Source organism: Rhipicephalus microplus, chromosome 10 (genome assembly GCF_043290135.1).
Source record: "Rhipicephalus microplus isolate Deutch F79 chromosome 10, USDA_Rmic, whole genome shotgun sequence".
NCBI lineage: Eukaryota > Metazoa > Arthropoda > Arachnida > Ixodida > Ixodidae > Rhipicephalus > Rhipicephalus microplus.
Genome location: NC_134709.1, coordinates 2,237,465 through 2,261,863, shown reverse-complemented (window position 1 = coordinate 2,261,863; position 24,399 = coordinate 2,237,465). Strand labels below are relative to the sequence as shown.

General features: G+C 47.8%; 1 protein-coding gene across 4 annotated transcripts in view; it reads left to right on the top strand.

Moving 5' to 3' along the window:
* Positions 1 to 24,399, top strand: part of LOC119167677 (sodium-dependent glucose transporter 1A-like) — a 197,236-nt gene that overhangs the window by 130,620 nt on the left and 42,217 nt on the right. For 3 of the 4 annotated variants that reach the window (XM_075876069.1, XM_075876068.1, XM_075876067.1), the window contains 2 exons: positions 3,696 to 3,854; positions 22,558 to 22,739. In XM_075876069.1, the coding sequence (XP_075732184.1) occupies positions 3,696 to 3,854; positions 22,558 to 22,739 (341 nt within the window). The remainder of the gene's footprint in view (positions 1 to 3,695; positions 3,855 to 22,557; positions 22,740 to 24,399) is intronic. The other variant, XM_075876070.1, reaches the window with a different exon arrangement.

Sequence of the window (24,399 nt, the reverse complement as noted above, 5' to 3'; positions counted from 1 at the left end):
TTAAACAAATATATTATGCACCAATATGGCCAAATTTTTAATGATGTGATATGCTTCAGAAACGTGTTCAAAACACAAAAATATTTGCGAAAATTGTTTATAGTCGATAATCATGTTTAATTGGTCATTCTTTACCCCATATAATACCCTATATTTGGGGCATTTCTGGTGTATTCACAAATTAATTTCTGCAACTCCAGAAAGCACGGGTCGGGTTTGAATTGCCTTGCAGAAAACAAACAATTTCTTGATAGTTCACTTGAAGCTAGTTGAGGCTACCATCCGTGTGGTAGCGTTCAAAGCACGGCACTGCGCAGAGAGCCTTCTCGCACCACCTGCACCAGGTCCTGGTTTCCTTGCGGATGTTCTTGCCATTTACATCTCGCTTCATGTAGCAGACTACGCAGCGGCGTGTCGGTTCTTGCTTCTTCTCTGTTGGTGGTATGTGCGATGGAAAGTGGCGCTCACCAAACCGTTTTGCGTTCAGGGAGCGCCCTGGCCGTCCTTTCTTCTTGGTGCCGGTGTTGGGAGAGTACTTCGTGATGATCTCATCAATAAGCCTTAGCCTATACTCCAGATGAGATGCTCGGCCTCCTCCTTTCTGGTACAGAACGAATGAATTGTAGGTCGCCTCATCCAAGAGGTGTTGGAAGACCTTCTTGTAGGAGATCCTTTTTAGTTTCCGTGGCACTGAGTAGCTCGCCAGCATCTGATCTGCTCTGTCAACTCCTCCCATTGTATGGTTATAATCAAGTATAACTTCTGGCTTCAGGGTTTCTTTGCCCATTTTGTCAATTAATCGCGCCATTTCAGCACTATGTACTGTAGATAGAACCGTCACCAGTTTTTTGTCCATCCACTGAACAGCCAAGCACTTGCCCCTTTGAAAGGCAACCATCTCGCCTTTCTTGAGCTTTGCCTTGGCGAAACCAGGCGGAAGGTCTTTGCGAGTGGCTCGCGTCGTGCCATAGATGTCAGTTGATCTCTTCAAAAGAAAGTCAACCAGTTCTGGTGAGGTGTAGAAGTTGTCAGTTGTGACGCAGTAGCCTTTGTCTAGCAGGGGCTCCAGAAGCTTCAAAACAACTTTCGTCGCCATTCCGAAGGTTGCTGCTTCTTCTGACGAGATCTCAATGTTCGTTTCTTTCCCTGTATAAATTACAGAGTTCCATATATACCCACTTGAAGATTCGCACAGCAAAAATGACTTTATGCCAAACCTCGCTCTCTTCAGGGGCATATACTGCTTCCAGCTGAGCCGGCCTTTGAAGAGCAGCAAGCTCTCGTCGACACTGACGTCCCGCTCCGGCACATACAATGTCCGGTATTTTTCAAGAAATGCCTGATAAACCGGCCAGATTTTCCTCAGATGAGGTTGAGGGTGTCCTTCACAATTTTCGATTGTCGTGTTGTCGACAAAGTGCAACATTCTCATTATTAGTTCGAAGCGGTTTCTGGACATTATCTCGCCAAAGACCGGAGTCTCAACCAGCCGATTCCTAGACCAGTACATCCTTTCATTTGGTTTTTGCACAATGCCTTGCAGCAACAGGAGGCTCAGAGAAACGCGAAGTTCTTCTCGCGTAAGTGCATACCATTTTCGGAAGCGAGAATGTTGTCCCAGCTTGCTAGAATTCAGAAGCTGAGAAGCGTACCGGTTTGTCTCCACGACGATAACATCAAGCAGCTCATCATCAAAGTAAGCTTCAAAGAGCTCAAGTGGATGAGGGGGAGAGCTTACTGTGATCTTCAGTCCCGTGAAACCCCTGAAATCAAACCGTGGAGGTCTGGCTGGGATGTTGTCGAGGTCTATGCGAAACCATCACATGACGACCTTAAGGGAGGCTTCTACGAAGCAACATTTAATGAGAGAACTGACGGGGCTCGAGCGTGAATACGGCTGCCAACAGAAGTCGGCCGACGGAGGCAGCACGGCCTGGCATGGAAGAGAGGGTCACACGCGCAGAACCTATCCCTTTGCGTGTTTTATTTGGTAACGTGGTTTTAACCAATGTAGTACCTGTTATGGAGGTGTTTCTGCGATTGGTTGTGATGATGCGAGTCCCAACATGTGATTGGTGTTTGTGAAGACTCTTTGTTCAACCGAGGGTTGAAAAGAAGATCTTTTAATTTGAAATAAGAGCGGAGGTTTGGGTTTGGACTCGGGCAGTCGCCTGAGGCTGCAATAAAGCGTCTTTTCACCGGACTACGGCTCTTCCTTTGCGCTGCCACCGTGCACTCGAGTCATCGAGGGGACCCATTCCGAGCCTCAAACATCTTCTCTCCTTAGCTAGTGTTGAAGCTAGTCGAGGAGGAGGAAATTAACTCCATCTTCCCGTATTTGGACCACCATGATCCCTGCATATCCGAGATCATCTGTCGGGCAGAGAAAGCTAGACGCCTTGCTTATTTGCGCACTCTTGCTTCGCAAGACCGCTCGAAGGCACATTTTGACCGCCGACGCTGACACGTGACGTACAATCGCGGCGACCTAGTGTTGCTGTGGACACCAACTAGAAAACGCGGTTTCAGCGAGAAACTGCTAGCGCAATATGCGGGACCTTATCTTGTTCTAGACCGTATCAGTGATTTAGTTTACCGCATAGCGCGTATCCATTCGAACGGCCGATGGTCTGCAAAAACTGAACTTGCCCATGTTGCACGTTTGAAGCGCTTTATTCCTCGAGAGACTGTCTGACTCGCCCAGTGAGCTTCGTCTGCACGGAAGGAAATGTTACCACATATGTAATTTACGTATGTGCACCTGGGTAGCGGGAAAGAGGCAGATTAGAGAAGAGGACGTTCGGCTAGTGAGATAGGCCTCCGGTGCACGACCCCTTGAAATCTACCAGTACGCCACAGCGTAATAAACACATTACTAAACGTAACAATATGTACAAATGTTGCACTCACAGGCATAAGTTGAACAGTTGCGGACATTTGCATAACCTTCTTTTTTTTGCACTTGCGCAACTGTGCTAATAGGAACATGAGTATTAGCAACACGAGAAGCGATAAGCTGATATGAAGCAGTGGTACGCGCAAGGATGGTAGCCCTGGACACCGCCACATAACTAAACGTCAGCACATGGTCCCTAACTAAAATTGATGTTAAACCGACATGACGGCTGTATCATTGGAGTATTGATAAAATTTAATAGCAAACACTGCAACTACAATTGCCGTTTCATGAGCATCATAGGTCAATTTGAAAAGTAGTTCTGAAGTCTGGCGTGGCTCTGTGGTAGAATGCTTGATTGTCACGCAAAATGCTGGGGATTTGATTCCTCCTTGGACTCCGACATTTATTCTTTGCATGCTGCCGATGTCAAGTAGGTCTTATCGCTCAAATTACGTATGTGTGTTCTCGTCGTTCCTGGGTAGATGCGAGGTGTCAATCACCTGTGGCACGTACCAGTCCGCGGGTATGTGCGAAAAGTGTTTACGACGAGATTTTCATATTATTCATGTCTTGACCGGCGCTTCATATTCGTCAAAACATATTCTTTTTTCACACTAATTCTGGTTGACATCAAGTTAAGGAGGTGATCACGACAGCACCCAGGCATAAGTGGATAGATAAACAGACGACAAAAGTGCTAGCAGTACACAAAAAAAAAAAAAGCTTCGCATTTAATAACATCCACTATTCTTTCCTTGGTATTATTAAAATTGAGACATGCACACACCTCTTTCAGGTGGCAAGCTGTACGACACGTACAACGTGCAGACCATGTCCATCTTGACAATGGCGATTGCCTGCGTGACGGTGTTCATGATTCCACTGAGCGGAAGCCTGCCGCTGGCGCACGTGATGGTCTTCTTCGGCGGGATCAGCTTCGGTGCCTTCGACACCGGTGAGGACGCCGCAACTTTATTTATTATTGCGATAGCAATTATATGGATACTCACGGCTGGATTTCGCCGCGTGCGTCGATGTCACGCACCGTGTATGTATACGCATCTCTCTCTCTCTCTCTCTCTCTCTCTCTCTCTCTCTATATATATATATATATATATATATATATATATATATATATATATATATATATATATATATATATATAGATAGATAGATAGATAGATAGATAGATAGATGCGTATACATACACGGTGCATGACATTCATATATATATATATATATATATATATATATATATATATATATATATATATATATATATATATATATATATATATATATATATATATATATACGAAAACGCAAGAAAAAAATCCATAAAAAAGGCTCCGGCATGCGGAAACGAACGTTGGATCTTCGCGTCGTGAGTGCGAGGCATTAATCACTGAGCTACCGAGGGGTGCCTCCTTCAACGTTCAAAGGGCAAGCTATCTATATATACCACTTACCACTGCCGGTGGCCATCTCGGGGGAGGGGGAGATATTGTGTTTTCAGTATTATCAGCAAGATGGCACACTGCAGGTGCAGCGGCTCTCATCTCTCACGCGTACTTTGGCCTTCGGAGAGGAGGGGGCGGACGCTCACGTCCGGGCCCTTATCTCCCGGTGGGGAGGATCATACGTCTTGGCTGGTGTTCGGCTTGCACTGGAACGATTCTGTTGTAGTTACCACATAAAGGTCACTGCAATCATTGCACAGCCTCCATTTGCGAAAAGGACGTGCTTTTCAGACACAGCGAAGTAACATCTGAGACGCCTATTCGCGTTCATCTGTACCTGTGAGTACGTTTCGTGCGTCATTTGTGAATGAAAGACGGAAGGCACATTTCGATCTGCTTGCCATTCTGCGCGTGACGATCCGATTTGTTGCTATCGCGTTCATTGCTTCGCCTTTACGGCAAAGCTGTGACTTTTTTTGTTTATTTTGAACAGTATTAGTAAATTCTTAGTGTACAAGCCTGCATGGGGGCAAACGTTGCCTGACTGGGCTGTGCCACATCAGCAGCGCCATAAAGACGACATTTGCAACCATGAAATTCATCACCACACTTGTTTTATGGGCATTAAATGTACAACTCGTCAAAATTAAAGCCAATAAACGAAAACAAGCAAAAACATCAATGTTATACAGTTCGACAGGTATTTAATGAGCACCACAAACTCTCGAGCAAGAACATGAGTGAAAAGCAACCCAAAACAACATGATAGTGTTCACCAATTGAATGCCAAGGAAAAGAAAAGGATTGGTGTAGAATAATAAGCTTAGTAGATGAACTTTAGTGTTGGTTCTATGAAAGTAATAATTCTTTTATCCTTTTTCGAAATGTCTGCTTTGTAATTCCGGAATGTAGGATTTCTGTAGTAGCTGTTGAGTAGGTTCGGAATTTGCACGGCAAGCTTTTTGTTCACCTTATTTTGTTTTATAGGCGCCAAACAGTGAAACAAGGTAACGACACATTCAGAGGCGTAGCCAGAAAAAAAAATTTTGGGGGAGGGGGGACGCGTGACTATCAGTGGTAGTTTGAGCAGATCGTGTACATGTAAATATCAAAGTCGTGAGACTCCCCCTCTCTCTATTATTACGCTTGAAAAGGGAGTAAGTAAAAGTAATTATAATCATCATCAGCCTGGCTATGCTCACTACAGGTCAAAGGCCTCTCCCATGATCTGCCAATCAACCCGGTCTTGTGCTTTCTGCTGCCACGTTGTACCTGCGAATTCCTTTATCTCATCAGCTTACCTAGCTTTCGGTCCCCGCGTGCGCTTTCCTTTTCCTGGAATCCAGTCAGTTAATGACCAGCGGTTATCCTGCCTACATGCGACGTGTCCGGCCCATGTCCATTTACTCTTGTCTGTTAATGTTATACTTATCATTTTCCTCTCCATTGCTCACTGCGTCGTCCTAACTTCAAGCTGAACCCTCTTTGTAAGCATCCAGGTTTCTACTCCGTAGGCAAATGCCGGCAAGATGCAGCTGTTATATATTTTACTCTTTAGTGTTAGTGGCAGATAACCATTCATGATTTGAGAATACTTGCCGAATTTGATTCACCCCATCCTTATTTTTTAGTTATTTCACACTCGTGGTTTGGTTCCGCGGTTACCTGTCCTAAGTGAACATATCCCTTACAACTTCCAGCATCTCTCCACTTATCGCAGAGTGCTGTGTTCTGCCGAGACTGTAGCACATTACTTTAGGTCTGCAATTAAATATGCACAAAACTACTTTTTTGCTTTCAGTTTCCAGTTTAATGCTCATCCCCCAAGGTACTCGTGAAGGCAATGTCATCAGCGAATCGCAATGTACTAAGATACTCTCCATTAACTCTTATCCCTAACTCTTCCCAATCTAGGGTCCTCAAAACTTCTTGTAAACACATGGTGAATGGAATTGAAGAGATCGTGTCTCCCCGCCTTACACCCTTCTTTATTGGGATTTTGTCGCTTTTTTTATGGAGAGCTGAGATGGCTGTGGATTCACTTTAGATTTTTTTCTAGTATTTTTATGTAATTTATATGTGGGGTTTAACGTCCCGAAACCACCATTTGATTATGAGAGACGCCGTAGTGGAGGACTCCGGAAATTTCGACGTGCACCTGGGTATGTTTATGTAGTGCCCGTCGATGCACTGATTCCGTAGTGCATGCATTGCTGCTGATTTTTCGACTGAGTCAAACGCCTTCTCGTAATCTTTTGAAGCTATGTATAGGGATCAGTTGTATTCCGCGCATTTCTCTATTACCTGACTCATAGCATGAATTCGGTCTATTGTGGAGTAGCCTGTGTGAAATCCTGCTTGGTTCTTTAGTTGATTGAACTCTAATGTCGGCTTAATTCTGTTATATTCTTCTTGTGAATATTTTGTAGAGAACGGACAGCAAACTGATAGGCCTATAGCTGTTCAAGTCCTTGACGTATCCTTTCTTATGTATTAAAATGATGTTGGCGTCCTTAGAACGTTATCGCAGCAAAATACACTAGACGACAGGTAGAGTGACCGTTTGTAGACACGGCCCCTCGTCGCACCTTTGAATGGACTAGTCTTCGAAAACGCATCGCTGCGATAACCCGCCCGATCGGAGAAGACATCGTTAAATTTAATTTCTGTTAAGCGTGGATGGTGCAGTCCTCGTCATGGCAAAGTGCGTTGCACAAGTCAAGGACGGCTCCGCTTACAACCAGGAATGAGAGGTATACGCAGCATGTTTTCGTACCATTATAATTAATTGGTTTTGTTATACTTTGCTGAGCAAATAATTTCTCACTGTTGATGTTTGGGACTGCATGCAACTGGGAATGATTTTTATGTTACGCTCTATATGTCAAGCAGTCCTGACTGACCCAGTGATAGCTTTCAGTCAACATTTTTTTTTTACTTTACTGGGCGCGTCCGAGCTGCCTGTGATACGCATCAAGCCATTTTTGTAAGTTATGCTGCATGTTCGCAACACAATTTCACGCGCGTTAATTTTCGGGCCGACTTTCTCGCAACTTTGTTTAACATTATACAGTTGCACTGTGACTTTTGATAGCAATGAATTACTCCAATCGTCGAGGTTTTATTGTGCAATCTGCAAGAGCAACGTAATCATTGATCGATCGACTGATTGATTGATTGATTGATTGATTGATTGATTGATTGATTGATTGATTGATTGATTGATATGTGGGGTTTAACGTCCCAACACAACCATATGAGTATGAGAGACGCCGTAGTGGAGTGTTCCGGAAATTTCGACCACCTGGGGTTCTTTAACGTGCACCCAAATCTGAGCACACGGGCCTACAGCATTTCCTCCTCCATCGGAAATGCAGCCGCCGCAGCCGGGATTCGATCCCGCGACCTGTGGGTCAGTAGCCGAGTACCTTAGCCACTAGACCACCGCGGCGGGGCATAATCATCGTTGAGAAATGTTCAGTTGGTCTCAATCAAAAATGCACCTGAGACCAGATTGTACATACTCTCATAGAAGTAGCTTGTTCGTTGAGTATATGCGCAAGAAAATTTAAATGCGCAAAAAGGCGTAATGTCCTCTTTTTTTTTCTTAGACTTAGTTGCTCTGTTCTCTGAAACGATAGTGTCCCGGCAAGGTTTCTTCCGTTGTTTGCAAGCGTGCAGCCGTAATTCCGTTTTACGTCAACAGATTCAGAACCAGGCAGAATATTTAACGGCGCAGCCTAGATACATATTGTATACACTGTTTTAACTAGTACGTGCATTAATGTTTGCAGTGATCAGTTCACTAGTGATGACGGAATGAATTCCGGTCTTTTTCAGAGCATAATGCATCATAATTTATTTCTCAGAATGCGTGAACCCCGACGAGAACTGCTAGCGCATGCAACACAATGTACTGTGCACCATCTGTGCCTTTCGTTTGTCTATTTCGGGCATTCTGATGCGAGTCACTGAAACTTCACAGCTGGCATCAACACCTTAGCGTCCATTCACGTGTGTGGTATGCATCACAATGCAATAGAACACCGCCTTTCTGTAGGAGTGCTGTGCTGTCACATACGCAAGGCGTTTCGCGCGCAATCTAAGATACTGGGCAAGCACTACCTTACCGGCACCAGAAGGGAAGCCGAGGAAATGTATACCCACGAATCTTTCCTCCGGGAGAGAAACGAGCGCTAGTGTTTAAGACGGAACATTACTAACTGACAAGTATCGTCTCTAAAGTTCTCGTTTCTCGCATTCAGCGTCACTGCCAAAACTCAACTTTTCTGAGCGCGTTGCTTCGTAGCAATGTGAAGTCACCCCCTTGAAATACGCTGCCTACACGTACTGGTGGGTAGTTCATGTTCTGTGTCAATGAGCGCCCTTTTATGGGAGTTGATGGCCACGCCGAAGCGCCGTAAAATAACGCTTGATGATTATTTCTCGAAAGGGGACGCTTGCCCTGGGGCACACTCGACAGCTGGCAAAAAGTCTACAGCAGCCGAAGAAACGGTTCCCAGCTGTAGTTCTGCATTGCCTGAATACGACACGTGTGGTGAAAGAACTCCTGAAAACCGATCGGAGCATGATGCAGGCGCGGAAACCTCGATCCTTGACAACAAGATTGGTCTTTACGTGTTTAACATGGGCCAAGACGCGATGGAGTTGCAGGAGAACGAGACTAGACAATGTTTGATAATGACGCCATAGTAACCGGGCGCCATACTACACCTTTCTTTCAGTTAGTCAGTGCTAACTGACAGAAACCTCTCTGGCTAGAAACGTTTTCCGGGCGGGGTATTTCAAACATCAGGAGGGAGCTCTCTACAAGACATGTGCGCTTCTTGAAAAAAAAAAAGTTCAGGTGAGGGACTCGTCATTGTTTAGGTAGGCTTGTTCCTCTTTCCGTTCACGAGTTGGAAGAAGGCAATTGAAAATTCCAGGCACCAAAGCGAGTGTGGCTATTACAAGACTGCTGCTCTATACGCGTGTCAATCTTCCTGTGAATTGAAAAAAAAGATAATCAACACTATTGCGGTATGTCATGGGTCTCTTTTCTGCGTGAAAGAGAAACGTCGTTTGCACAGAGTTTCTTGTAAAAAATAATGGTCACTGTTTATATTATTCTCAATTTTACATCATAGCATGTCCACCTATACTCCTTCATTCAGTCCATTTCTTGTGCGTTATATCGCTACGGTTGAAGAAATCGCTCGGTGTGCTGTTCTTTGTAAAGAGACAAAGAGACAACTAGAATATGCTGCTGCCATCTGGAACCCTGACTAAGCATATATCATCAGTGCACCTGAATCGGTGCAGAATCGTGCCACAAGAATCATCCATTCTTCATACTCATATGGCGTCAGCATTTCTCTCTTAAAAACAGAATCAAACTTATCATCCCTCGTTTTTCGTCGTCGTGTGCCACGCTTTCTCTTTTTCACGAATTCTTTTACAGCTCGCTAAACCGCTTACCTTACATCTCGCCATCATCACGCACGTCTGATAGCACTGGCCATCAACTGCAAGTAACCCGTCCTCGAACACGCACCGTCACATTTCAAGGCTCATTTTTTCCTCGGGCTGCCAGAGACTGGGACGACCTGCCTCACCATGCTGCTGCCGTACCAACTCATTCCCAATTCCTGGACACGTTGCAAACCTGTATCACACCATAACACCTGCATTCATTGTTCCAATATGTAAACCACCCCTTATCCCTTATGTAATACCTCAAGCGGGGTCTTTAAGGTAATAAAATGAAATGAAATGAAAAGACGAAGCGAATCAAGATATATAATGATACAATTAAGTCATTATTAATATCAACGAATGCACCATAAAGGGGATGAAGATGACGGTTGAACAAAAGCTCGTGTGTGGTTGCCACTCAGTCATCTTGGTTCAAGGACAGACACTGTGTACTCCGTCTACAATCGGTAAATATATTTCTATCCTTTGCCTACTCTGACCCCGTGACATTTTGGTGGAGGTGCGGGGTAACAAGACGGAGCTACGCAGCGGCCGACGCTTGGTTTCTTCCTCGATGGCACAAGAGGGTCCGGCTCCAGCTTCCGCAGCGGTCACCGCAATGACGACAGTTGTTCTGTCCAGCTGAAAGACCCTGGCACGTTCTGCGGGACCGACAATGTCGACATTGAAGAATGGTGGCTGCTATACGAGCGAACAAACAGGAATTATCGCTGGGACGAAATGCTCATGCTGGCGAACATCCTATTTTACCTGAAGGGGACAGCCAAAGTATGGTTTGATAACCACGAAGCGGTAATTGGCTGCTGGGATGCGTGCAAAAAAAAAAAGATGCGTGCACTGTTCGGCAAATCGACCGGCAGGAAGACAGCGGCCAAGAAGGAGCTGGCATCTCGCGCTAAAACGTCATCGAAGTCGTACCTGTCTTACATACAGGACGTGCTCGCTCTTTGCCGCAAAGCAGACGACGGCATGGAGGAATGATGACGCGTTCAATTTGCTAATTTCCAAAGACTGTGACACAGTAGATGCCATTATCCGAGAGTGCCAGCGCTTTGAGGCCGCCAAAAGCAGACGTATTTCCCATCAGTTCACTCGACTTCCCAACACCGCAGCAACATGGTCGTGCGAAGACATGGCTGTACCACAGGCACCGCTGACTGCAGAGCACGTCACGAAGATCATCTGTCGAGAACTTGGAAGCTATGTCTCCCGCTTCAACTTTCTCTCGTGCCTGTGAGTCCAGCTCCCAAATGGTGCCTTTAGTGCATGCCATCGTTCGTCAAGAGCTTTAGAACGTTGGCCTGGAGGGGCCGGCGGTGTGTGCACCGCCGGCCCCTCCCGACCGACTGGCCGTCGTCCGCAAGTTTCCTACGCCCAAGGCCAGAGGTTCCCAGTGCGCTCTTGCAATCCCGCTGAGTGGAGGACTGCTGATGACCGGCCCATTTGCTTTAACTGCCATCGTGTCGGTCACGTGACCCGCTATTGCAATAGCAGGTGGTATTGGCGTCAGCCTTCCTATGGCTACAACCGTCATGCAGAAGCAGATGATGGCCACTTCGGAACTCACCACGAGTCGCCTCGGCCAGCCGGTGGTAACGGTTCGTCGACGATGCTCTGTCGGTCACCATCCACTCCAGGCCACCAACCTCGCTCAGCACTGTCTCGTCGCCCATCGTCGCGCTCACCCCAATTTCACCGTCCTCCTTCACCAACTGCACATCTGGCTTGGGAAAACTAGACGATGCAGCTCCCAGAGGTGATGCTGCATCGACGATTCGCCAGCCAAATCCTCTGACTATGCAGACACGACGCAACCTCATAGACGTTAAAGTAGATGATGCACTTGTTGTTGTTCTTGTAGACACAGGGTCCCACATTTCGGTGCTGAACTCGGAGCTTCGCCGCCGCCTTAAAAATGTTTTGACATCGCCCTCAGAGCCGCTCATCCAAGTTGCTGACGGTGGAACTTTCCATGTGCTTGGAATGTGCTCCGCACATGTTAGTGTTGCTCATCCTGGGCATGGACTTTCTTGCCGCGCACTCTGCCTTAATTGACTGCGGAATAGGCTTGCTTCAGCTTGACCTACCTTATTGCTATGAGACTCCAACTACACCTCAACCACGTTTGTGCTCTGTCGAATACGTTCGCCTAGCACCCCAAGCTGGTAACTGTATAACCATGAGGTCTTTTTCTTCGGTACCCGACGGCGATTATGTGCTAGCACCAATTTCGGACGTATTATTAGACAGAAATGTTGCCCTTCCTCATACTCTGTTGACGATTACGAATAACGTGGTGTCGCTACCGATACTGAACTTCAGCTGGTGCGCTCAAGTTGTTCCAGATGACATGACTCTAGCCAACATCTCTTCCATCAGTGAACATTTTGTTTCTGCATTCATTGTAGATGGTCCTTTGCTCGCAACTGCATCCTCTTCATAGAGCTCCACTGATGCCGACTTTGACAAGATGATCGCTCCAGACCTCGTTCCAGCACAGGCAGCCGATCTCCGGCATAACTTGGCATCCTTAAGGGACATCTTCGACTTTGCTGACAGCCCTTTAGGTCAGACATGAGTTGTTGCTCACAGGATCAACACTGGAGACGCCAGCCCAATCCGACGACATACTTATCGCGTGTCACATGCAGAGCGTCAAGTCATCCAACGTGAAGTTGATAAAATGCTCACAAAAGATGTCATTGAACCATCTTGCAGTCCATGGGCCTCTCCAGTCGTTCTGGTAAAAAAGAATGGCAGCTGGCGCTTCTGCGTCGACTACTGTCACTTAAACAAGGTCACGCACAAGGACATCTACCCACTGCCACGGATTGACGATGCCCTCGATTGCCTGCACGGGTCTGCCTACTTCTCCTCAATCGACCTGCGTTCAGGATACTGGCAGATTTTTGTCGAATAATTAGACCGTGAAAAGACTGCATTTGTTACACCGGATGGACTTTTCCAGTTTAAGGTAATGCCCTTTGTCTTAGGCAATGTTCCCGCTACACTTGAGAGAATTATGGACTCCCTGCTACGGGGTTACAAATGGTCAACGTGCCTCTGTTATCTCGATGACGTCATTGTATTCTCGCCGTCATTCGAAAGTCACCTTAGCCGTCTGTCAGCTGTTCTGGAAGTTTTCAGAAGGGCAGGCCTACAGCTCAACTCCTCCAAATGCCGTTTCGGCCGCCAAACAATCACTGTGCTAGGCCATCTTGTCATTGCTAAAGGCGTGCAACCCGATCCCGACAAAATTCACGTCGTCAAAGATTTCCCCACACCACGTTCTACGAAAGATGTACGGAGCTTTGTCGGTCTTTGTTCCTATTTCCGGCGTTTCGTTCACAACTTCGCCCACATTGCCCATTCTTTGACACAGCTACTGAAGAAAGACACGCCGCAACCTCAGAAATTATAGGCAAAACAACTGGGACACACAAGTAATAAACTACATGTTATTAAGCCACAGCTTGGTCATTGGCCGCCACTATCAAAATTGCAACACACACAGATGTAACATTTACAAGACTAAGAACAGGACATACATACTCTACACATTCATATTTTCTATCTGCCGGCGATCCACCATTGTGTGCGAGATGTGGAGAACGGCTTACGGTTCTCCACATCTTCGTCCAGTGTAATGAGTTAGATGCTCTAAGGAAAAAGCACTTTTTACTGCCCTACCGACAGCAGCTCCCACTACACCCTGGAATTCTCATCGGGTAGGGATGTGCTTTTTAATCTGCAATCACTCTTCCCGTTTTTAAAAGCTGTTTATAGCTTTTACCCCATATATCGAGGTGATCCGTTGCACGACCTCTGTACCGTGGTTGTGGCTGCGGTGACTACATCTCCGCCATGGTCTTGTTATCATGACTTTTCGACATCCACTCTCACTGCACATATTTCACGCCACAGTCATAATTTTAATACTTATGTTTTTACCCGTGTTAGTGCAAGGAATTTTAAGGCCCCTATACAGCCACAAACCATATCACTGTTCACATCTCTAGTCATGGGAATGGCACTCTTTGGCCATCAATTGGCCCTTGCACCATAAAGCACCACACATCATCAAAATGCTGTAGGCCCGTCTGCTCAAACTTGGGCGCAGGTTAAAAATACCCAGGTGATTGCAATTTACGGGCTGCTTCACTGTGGCACCTCTCATAATCATATTGTGGTTTTGGATCGTTAAACCCCACATATCAATCAATCAATGAATCAGGTTTATGACCACCATATTTTTATTTATCAGTGTCACGGACGGCTATTTTTGGTGACACTGCGTCACGGCAATTAATGGGCGCCGTGCTCCCCGACTGACCGTGAGAAACGGCGGCGCATGAAAGGGATCCGAGAAGTGCAAAATGGGGTGCTCTTCTTAGAACGTCGCCGCCGAGGGTTAATCCTTTTGTAACTGTGGCGGCGTCTGCAAGGACGTAGAAGGCCGCGGTATACCCCGAACAAGGATTAGACTACAAGACGCGCCGACTGAGAGCCAAACGTTTGACCGTTCCCACGGGGAAAAGCGTGGGAAACGCTCTGGTGGCCAAGCCGTATGACAACAACCCGACAGGTTGTCACTCTCGCTAGTTGCGGGCCCTCTCCCAATTAAAAAGGGGTGGGGTCAAAATATTTTTGGGGCGGAGTTTCCCATCAATTAAACGCGCATGATTGGACCCAGGTAGAGGTCTCTTGTCCCCAAGGAAGAGAGCGAGGAGACACGAGGGGGATTTAAGCGCAGGATTTTGCCCTGCTAGGCAGACTAGTCGCTGACCAAGATGGTGTAGAAACAGATCAACAAGCATCTCTTCTAGAAGTTTTTAGTGTGGCTCTGTATCGGCTGGCCACCTAAACTTAGCCGTTCGTCTAGTTGTGACGCGATATTAACGTCTGCAACGTAGACATCGGGACTTCGCTTCGAGTTAGCTCAACCTGCTCGAAGTCACCTGCAAGCACTAGCCTCCCGGAGCCACCAGCGTTGCAACACCGCCGACATCGCAGTCGTGCCAGAACTCTCTTCGACTTCTCGCTTCCGATCGTCGGGGACGCAACGCTGCCGGTCATCACACGTATGCCTCCACCTGTTTATATCTTCGAACTTTCTACTCCGTAGTTCTATTGTTGTTAGTTTGTGTAGCTTGTAATAGTTCTCTCTCGCAAGCTGATTTATTGTTTCTGTTATATATTTCTTTAGTTGTATCAAGTGTCGATGTATTTTGTTAGTTGTATTGAAGTGTTGTATTAGATCCCGTGTGCTGCAATATCACTAGAGTAAAGTTTGTTTTGTTTTCCCACGTCTCTGATCTCTTCACTGTCTCTGCTTGCGTACGGAACGAACCAACCTGCTGTCATTCCCGTCGCCGACTTCGCGCTGGCGACGCTAGAGTGGCAGCTTGTAACAAAACTGGCGTCCGCGAGACAGGACGTTCCGTACAAGAGTAAGACAGAGAGGGGTGAACGAGAACCGTGCGGACAGCGTGGTGATAGAGCCGCACAGTTGAAGCGGTTGCATCCTGCAATGATTGCGCTGTTTTTATAGTGGTATTATAGTGACAATTGCAGTATGCAGTGTATGGATTTTGATAAGTGGATCGCGTACGGTAAACAGTTAGGCCTCGAGGGCGCCGAACTGAGACAATGTGTTAAGGAGCAGCAGGAACAGGCGCTGGCGTTAGCCAGAGAAGAGCGGGCACGGGCCCGGGAGAAAAGGGAAAAAGAAAGGGAGAGAGAGCGCGAAGAAAGGGCGAGGGAACGAGAAGCGGCAAGGGAAGAAAGAGAGAGAGCGCGCAAAGAAAGGGCGAAAGAACGAGAAGCGGCAAGGGAAGCCGGAGAACGGGAAGTGCAGTTACTGCAATTAAAGATTCGCCTCAGTGAGGGTAGCAGGGTTAGCCGATCCAGCAGTGAGCACGGCGATGCCGGCGAGAAACTGTCATTTGAGCGAGACACATGGTGTCAAGGGCTATTCACGGTTCTGCCTTGCGAGGCGCGTCGGAAAGTGATGAACGTGAAAGTGTGGCAGGAAGTGCTAGAACCAGAGATCGCGCCAGAAAAGGGGCCGTGTATTCTAGAAGGCATCAAGGTAGAGTATGCTGAGAACGAGGCCTTGGCCGGTCTGGAGGTAGAGACGATGTCGAAAGACGCTCCTTGCGTGGATGAGGAGAGTGCCAGCAGCCCTAATGGGCCCAGTAAGATGCTGGAAACCTCCTTCGTGCCTCAAGAGTACGTTTCGACGTCGTCAAATGTAGGCATGATTAGCACAGTGGCGAACCAGAGCGAGGACGCGACGGTTCAGGAATGCAGCGATGCCGTCGGAGAGGGCCCAGTTAATGGCTTCATCAATGTTGACAAAGCTAACGTGGCCCGACAGTCCGCCGTGACGCAGAGTTCAAAAAGCGTCATCGGGAGGGAAGACCTAGCACCAGCTCCAACGAGCTTCCCAACTTTTGAGGTCCCGAAGCGACATGATGATGACATCGAGGGAAAGGAGGTACGCAAACATCGCCGAAAAAGAAAGAAGAGGAAGCGTACCACACTGCGTGAGCCTAGGGCTGGTCCCACTCCGTCCCGACTGAGACGAAAGGCTAGGTCGTTAATCCGTTTCAAGAAACGTCAATGGTGGCGTTCATGGAGGCACAAACGGCGAGCCAGGTGTGGAGGGGGAAAGAGAGGTGCGTCACCCGAACGAAACGCGCGGTTCATTTCGACGACTTCGGGAAAGTGGCCTTCCCCGAAGGTTCAAAGTCGAAAAGGCACATGGCTAAGTACTGCGTGGGGGCGACCACAAAGACACTATTACCCAGGCTTCCCCCCTGTTTCTGGCGTCCCTTGCACATTCCTGAGGGGAGCCGGCCGAGATTCAGAATGAGGCGTGACAGCAGGACACAGCCTGGCGTTCGGGCTTTTTGTAACCTCTGGCGTGCTCGAAAGCCGCCGGGAAGGCGACCCCATCGTGTGCGATTCAAGCGAATCTAATTGAAAAAAGGGGGCCGTAAGTTTGAAGAATTGTTGCACGTGCGTGCTAAGTATGGTTACTTAGTGTTGCTTTGCAGATGCAGACTTCAGTCATAATTTTTACAAGTTACGTGATGCGCTGTAAATTGTTCAGAAGGAAAAACCGCCGAGCCAAAGGCAGAAAGTTAGCATCGAATTAGTTTAATCATGAGTGCGAAAATTTGCATTAGGTAAAAACCGAGAAAATGTGTCATTGTTTTAGTTTTTTCAAAGGTTTAGTGTGGCATCGTATGCCTTCACTGCCATGGGGATGTGGCATGAATGAGCATTTGGGGAAGATGTTAGCATAAAACGAATGATTTCGTAAATTGATTAAGATTGGCGTGACCCGGTACAGTTGTCGTTGCGCGCATAGTTCTTGAGGTCTATGAGCATGTTTTTTTTCCTTTCGTCGGTTGTTTTCTGTTTGTATGTACGTATTTCATTGTATAAGAAGTGTATTTTGAGTTATTTTCTTGTTGCTTGGTGCATTGGTTGTTTTTACTTGCTGTAATGCACATTGAAGGATTGCACTACAGTAGAGGAGCGCACCTGTTCCGTTTTATTTCGTAGTATACATTCGTGCAGTGTATTCTGTATTGATGGCTGTCGTACACGGCTATTTCCTCTTCTTGTTTGTATGGCGCATTTATATTGTTGCGTGTAACTGAAGCTGGTACTCTAACAATTTGTTTGTTATTTTCTTTTGTTGTTACTTTGATGCACTCTGCCTAGTTATGTTGTGTATGAGAGGGACAGCCCTCATGTCTTCCTTGTTGGTGGTGTTTTGTTCCTTGTTGTCGAAAAAATTCCCCTCCCTGTGAACAAATGTTATGAATAACATTCTGAAAGTGGGGGGCAATGTCACGGACGGCTATTTTTGGCGACACCGCGTCACGGCAATTAACGGGTGCCGTGCTCCCCGACTGACCGTGAGAAACGGCGGCGCATGAAAGGGATCCGAGAAGTGCAAAATGGGGTGCTCTTCTTAAAACGTCGCCGCCGAGGGTTAATCCTTTTGTAATTGTGGCGGCGTCTGCAAGAACGTAGAAGGCCGCGGTATACCCCGAACAAGGATTAGACTACAAGACGCGCCGACTGAGAGCCAAACGTTTGACCGTTCCCACGGGGAAAAGCGTGGGAAACGCTCTGGTGGCCAAGCCGTATGACAACAACCCGACAGGTTGTCACTCTCGCTAGTTGCGGGCCCTCTCCCAATTAAAAAGGGGTGGGGTCAAAATATTTTTGGGGCGGAGTTTCCCATCAATTAAACGCGCATGATTGGACCCAGGTAGAGGTCTCTTGTCCCCAAGGAAGAGAGCGAGGAGACACGAGGGGGATTTAAGCGCAGGATTTTGCCCTGCTAGGCAGACTAGTCGCTGACCAAGATGGTGTAGAAACAGATCAACAAGCATCTCTTCTAGAAGTTTTTAGTGTGGCTCTGTATCGGCTGGCCACCTAAACTTAGCCGTTCGTCTAGTTGTGACACGATATTAACGTCTGCAACGTAGACATCGGGACTTCGCTTCGAGTTAGCTCAACCTGCTCGAAGTCACCTGCAAGCACTAGCCTCCCGGAGCCACCAGCGTTGCAACACCGCCGACATCGCAGTCGTGCCAGAACTCTCTTCGACTTCTCGCTTCCGATCGTCGGGGACGCAACGCTGCCGGTCATCACACGTATGCCTCCACCTGTTTATATCTTCGAACTTTCTACTCCGTAGTTCTATTGTTGTTAGTTTGTGTAGCTTGTAATAGTTCTCTCTCGTAAGCTGATTTATTGTTTCTGTTATATATTTCTTTAGTTGTATCAAGTGTCGATGTATTTTGTTAGTTGTATTGAAGTGTTGTATTAGATCCCGTGTGCTGCAATATCACTAGAGTAAAGTTTGTTTTGTTTTCCCACGTCTCTGATCTCTTCACTGTCTCTGCTTGCGTACGGAACGAACCAACCTGCTGTCATTCCCGTCGCCGACTTCGCGCTGGCGACGCTAGAGTGGCAGCTTGTAACAATCAGCTTGCGTTACATGACGAGTATGTTAGTGGGCCTTTCAAAGGTTATGTTTGGCGTGCGCACTTGCCTGTGTTGCACCTTCGTCATTAGACACTTCTGAGTGCCTATAGCCATTAGGGCCTAGTAAAGATAGGTGTCAATATATTTTACAGTCACATGTGAAGTTTGGTGGATCATTCAAATGTTTTGTGGCGCGCGCACGCGTGAGTGTGTGTGTGTGTGTGTATGTGTGTGTGTGTGTGTGTGTGTATGTGTTTAATTGTTAGCAGAACGTGCGAAGGTTCAATATAAGTGTTGGTCTGGCTTGAACATATCTTAGCACACGTACCAAGATTCACGCTGTAATATGCTCGAACGTGCTTAATTAGACCTGGGAACTGTTACCATTAAAATGAGTTTTTGCCTAGTGAACTGTATTGTAATGGTCGACTTTTAGAAAATCTGTTCCGGCAGGTACCACCGGAACGAATCTCGCCGCTGCATCATTTATCACACCACCGCTGCAGTATTAATACCGTCGCCAAGTGAACTTGCAACACTCGCGGCCGAGATTCCTGCCAAAATTCTGAGACTGCCATAGCCTTGACAAACACCGCGACACATTTTTCGGTATGTAGACATCATTCTTAGAAAAAGCGAGTAAGTGGTTTTGGGGGGGGGGGGGGGTTCTCGCGAAAAACTTTGTAGGAAGGGGATGCAACCCTCCCCATTGGCTACACCCCTAGACACAATCAATCAATCAATCATCTTGTATTTTTTTCACAATGAAAAGGAGGAGACGGGACTAGAATCTACTGCAGCTTGTGGGGGGGCTGACACCCCCTGTAAAGTTGTTTGCGCTGCGTGGCGCACGTCTCTCGCCCAAAAGCCGCATTTTGGAATGCAACCCCCAGGCGGTAGGTGGCGTTGTGTTCGTTTTGATCACCACTATCATCATTATGGTTGGTAGAGTGGTAGCGCCAGCGGTGACCCCTGGCGAAAGGCAAGCCTTGGTGTCGGGCGAGAGTTGAGCGAGGCTCTTCTGCGCGTGGCGGTTGCCGCGAACGGTTGTCTCTAGCGTGGGTCCCTGGTGCGTGGCACCGCGGGCGGCGCGCCAGGGGCCCTCGTTAAGTCAAGCGTTGGTGACGCCGCCTTGGGTGTGTTATTGTGTTTGTCATCGTATTGTGTGTTTGTCATGTTATTGTATTTGTCATGGAGTGTATGTTGTTGTTTGGGTTTGTTCCGACCGTATCTACTGTGTCTGTTCACTCCAAGAGCGTGGTGCTCGCCAAGTGGAGACCCCACACTGGCTACCCAAGGTGGAGCTCTTGGAGCATCGGACGACAGTTTTCGCGGTTCGGTACAAGCTTTTGTTAGAGCCGGAGTAGAGTAGGCTTAGGGGGACTTCTTTGCTAGCGTCGGCGGTGTGCTTTGTAGAGAGCGAGGATATTTGTTTTGTGACCTGTTTGAACTGGTCGGCAGGTTGAGTTTTTATTTTTTTCTGCTCGCAAGTTTTTTTTTTTGTCGTTCATTTTCAAGAACATTGTTCAGTTGTGCTGCGACGAGAGCCATGCTTTCTGCATCCTGGGGTGAGCAAGGCTTAGAGCACGGGGATTGTAGGCAAGGCCCGAAGTGAGTGAGTGTGGAAGCCTCATGGGTGGTCCGATTTTGTGTAAATAGCTTCTTCTATCTCTTCTGGGCTCAGGGAGCTGGGCATCGTTGCTGTCTGGTATTGCGGCTCGACGCCGGGGCGTCGTAACACTGTTCAAGCGGTGGACGCCGATCGCTCGGTAAGCTGCTGTGTGCGGCGAGCGATAGGCCATCTCACGGAGTAAATGTCTCCTTGCGGCTGCCTTTTCTGCGCCTAGACTGGGTGCTTGGTGGATGCCGGTTGTTGTCGAGCGACTCATTAGGCCTAAGGATTTGTGCAGCCGCCTGTCGCACGTGGCACAACTAGGTGGATCGTGGCGTCGAGGTCTTGCACTCTGCTTCCCTCACTTTTTATCTTGCGATGCACGAATTAGGAAAAGTGACCTTTGTTTTATTTTTGAGCTGGGCGTCTCGGCCACCACCGATTTATTAGCTAGCAGTGCTGACCATCGTACCACGTGGGCGAAAAACCCGAAGCTCCCTTCCCTAGGCCCTGCTCCATTGTTTCTATAGAGTGTTTTGGAATGTGCGCAGCGAGAGTGTTGCAAACTACGGCTGGCTGTCTTCCGCACATCGTCAGCGCCGCTGGCCAGAAATGCGGTCGTAATGTCGGGCGATGGAGCTGCCTGAGACCTGAGCAACTGCCTTCAGTCCGGCGCCTTCGGGAGTGCTGGTCGCAACCGGAAGACGTCTCGGCGCCAGTGATGGTTCGTCGCGCCGACGGCAACGTTGCTGTTGTGGGACCGGTACTGAGGTGAAGTCACGCCCTACAGTGCAGCAGTGACGACCAGCGGCGGTGTCGTGGTGCACAGACATTATGAAGGGACATGGGTTGTGATTTTTTTGTTAGATCTTGTGTAGCTGATTTCTTTGTTTTTCGGAATATGGTTTGAACTAAGGTTGGGGGATGTGGGGGTGCTGACACCCTCTGTGAAGTTGTTTTCACTGCGTGGCGTACGTGTCTCGCCCAAAAGTCGCATTTCGAATTACAACCACCGGGCGGTAGGTGGCATTGTGTTCGCGGTGATCACCACTATCATCAGCGTGATTGGTAGAGTGGTAGCGCCGGCTGGGACCCCTAGCGGTAGGCAAGTCTTGGTGGCGGGCGAGAGTTGCGCGAGGCTCTTCTGCACGTGGTGGTTGCCGCGAACGGTTGTCTCTAGCGTGGGTCCCCGGTGCGTGGCACCGCGGGCTGCACGTCGGGGGCCCTCGTGGTAAGCCAAGCGTTGGCGACGACGCCTTGGGTGTGTTATTGTGTTTATCATGGAGTGTATGGTAATATTGTGTAGAGATGTCCTAGCGTGTTGATCACGATTTATGTTATAATTGCTCGGCGGACGATATCGTCGTTCTAAATTAGTTAAATAAATGTGTGTTTGGTTTGGACCGACCATGTCAACTGTGTCCTCTCACTCCAAGAGCGTGGCATGGCGCTCGCTCGCCAAGTCGAGACCCCGCAAGCTTGACAGGAGTCTTGCCCCCTTGAACAACTGACAGCAGCACATTGCAGAACTATAGAGAAAAAAAAACGCTACGCTAAAGGCAAAATCATACGGGTTACAAAAATACCATTTCAGTTAAGTAACATAAAGTATGTACACTTGAATATTGATACACACACAAATAACAATCTTTACCTACGACCGGTCTATAATAACCATCTATCCACACACACACACACACACACACACACACACACACACACACACACACACACACACACACACACACATATATATATATATATATATATATATATATATATATATATATATATATATATATATATATATATATATATATATATGTAGCATACTCACTGGCTCAAACAAGACATCACATTGGCCAGTCAAACGATTCGTTCATACCGTGTCGAATCTGATTTCTCACGATAATGTTGGCTCTGATCTACAAGTCCGAGCTGAAAATAACGGCGATTTGATTCTAACCTAAGACGGTAAGCTGTAGTCCTGTTTCATCTGTGAGTACTGTGTGCATTTTGTTTTGCTAATGCAATGCACGCAATTTCAATACAAGTGACAGAAATTCTCTGTTCAGGTGCGAACGTGTGGATCATCAAGCTCTGGCCGCAGAACAGCAGCCCGGCGTTGCAAGTCTTCCATCTGGCCTTTGGAGTCGGTTGCCTCGTGGCCCCGCTGTTCGCCGAACCCTTCCTGTCGACTGGTCATTATGCCACCTCGTCGCTAAACCTGACTGACTCGAACGACACCGCGTTCGAAGTGGGTGAAAGCCGCATTTACTACGCGTTCGGCATAGCCAGCGCCTTCCATCTAGTCCTGGTCGTTGCCATGGTAACGCTCTACCTGATAGACAGCTCCGACATTAAGCAGGATAACGCCGCCACGGGTTGCAGGAAGGAGTCCTCGGAGGACGTTCGCTTCGGCCGGATCCTACTCGCCCTGCTGAGCGCCTACGTCTGCGTCTACGTGGCGTTGGAGTGCACGACGTCTCAGATGCTCACCGCGTTCGCCGTCAAGAGCGACCTCCACTTGACCAAGTCGATGGCGGCTCGGGTAGCTGCTGTTTACTTCCTCTGCTTCGCGGCGAGTCGCTTGGCTGCCGCCTTGGTCACCCTTAAGATGTCGCCCTTTCGGGTGCTCGTGCTCTCTCACGTGGTCCTAGTCGTCACAGCCGCGATGTTCGTGGTTTGGGGCTCCGTCAACGAAGCCGTGCTCTGGGCCTCTGGCGCGTTAATGGGCGTCGGCCAAGCGCCCGTTTACGCGGCCGTGGTCGCTTGGACCGTCTCTTACGTCGATATTAGCAACAGGATGATGTCCGTCGTTATAGTCACAGCTGGTATCGGTGCGCTATCGCCGCCTCTTCTAGTCGGTCAATTTTTAGATCACCATCCAAATTCGTTTCTTTACGTGTGTTTCGTGGCGGTGCTGCTGTGCGTAGCATGTTTTGTCGCCATGTACTATTACGTTCGGAAGAGGCCGCTTCAAAGCACCGTCGAGTGCGGAAGTGCAACTTGCGAGAAACACATAGAGATAGATGTTCTAGCTTAATTAGGACGTCAGCCATCTCAAGTCTGCTCTTTTCATTTTGAAAATACAGGGCGTACAAACACAGACACACCGTCTTGGTTTATATATGCGCCTTTATTTAGCGAGTAGACTTCCGGATTGTTTTTTTTAAAAACGTCTCTTTTCTGCCACTCCACAGTTACGTTCTGCAACTTTTCCCGCCTTGATTTTTTAAATTATCGACAGTGATACCAATTGCATTACTTTTTCGCAGCGTCTCCCGCGCCGCCTAGTGCAGCAGCCAGCCCCATATACAGAAGTGGCTTCTGTGCTGCATGGAAATTACGTCACTTATATGTACGACCCACTCGTTACGCTATTCGCACAGTGCGAGGGCTGGTTGTTCTTTCGCTGTTTTGAAACGCTTTATAAGTCGTATTGACGCAATTTCTTTCCCGACATCAATCCTGCCCAAGGCAAGTTTACTAACAAGTCCCCAGCACAGGCGTGGCTCAGTGGCAGATCTGGACTGACACCCAGAGGACCTGGGCTCGAGCCCCACTGTGTCATTGGTACTAGGTATTTTGCTAATTTCGTGCTTTGTAGTTACGGACAGCAGAGGCGGCGGCGGACAACTACGGCATCGCGTGACCCGAGTTTTGATCTCATGGCAGCTTTCGCTGTAAAGACCATTCCCATATTTGATGGCACACAACTGGAAAAAACCCGTGTTATGCCCCCAAAAACTAAGAAAAGAAAACGTAGAAAAAGTGATGCACTGTGTTATGTTTTGCACAAAAAAGCACATTTCGCATTTGTTAGCAGAACAACGTGGAATGTGTTGTGCATATAAAGTGTTCGTTCTGACATAAAAATTTTCGGTTGCTAGTAAGGACTCATCTGGTGACCTTTC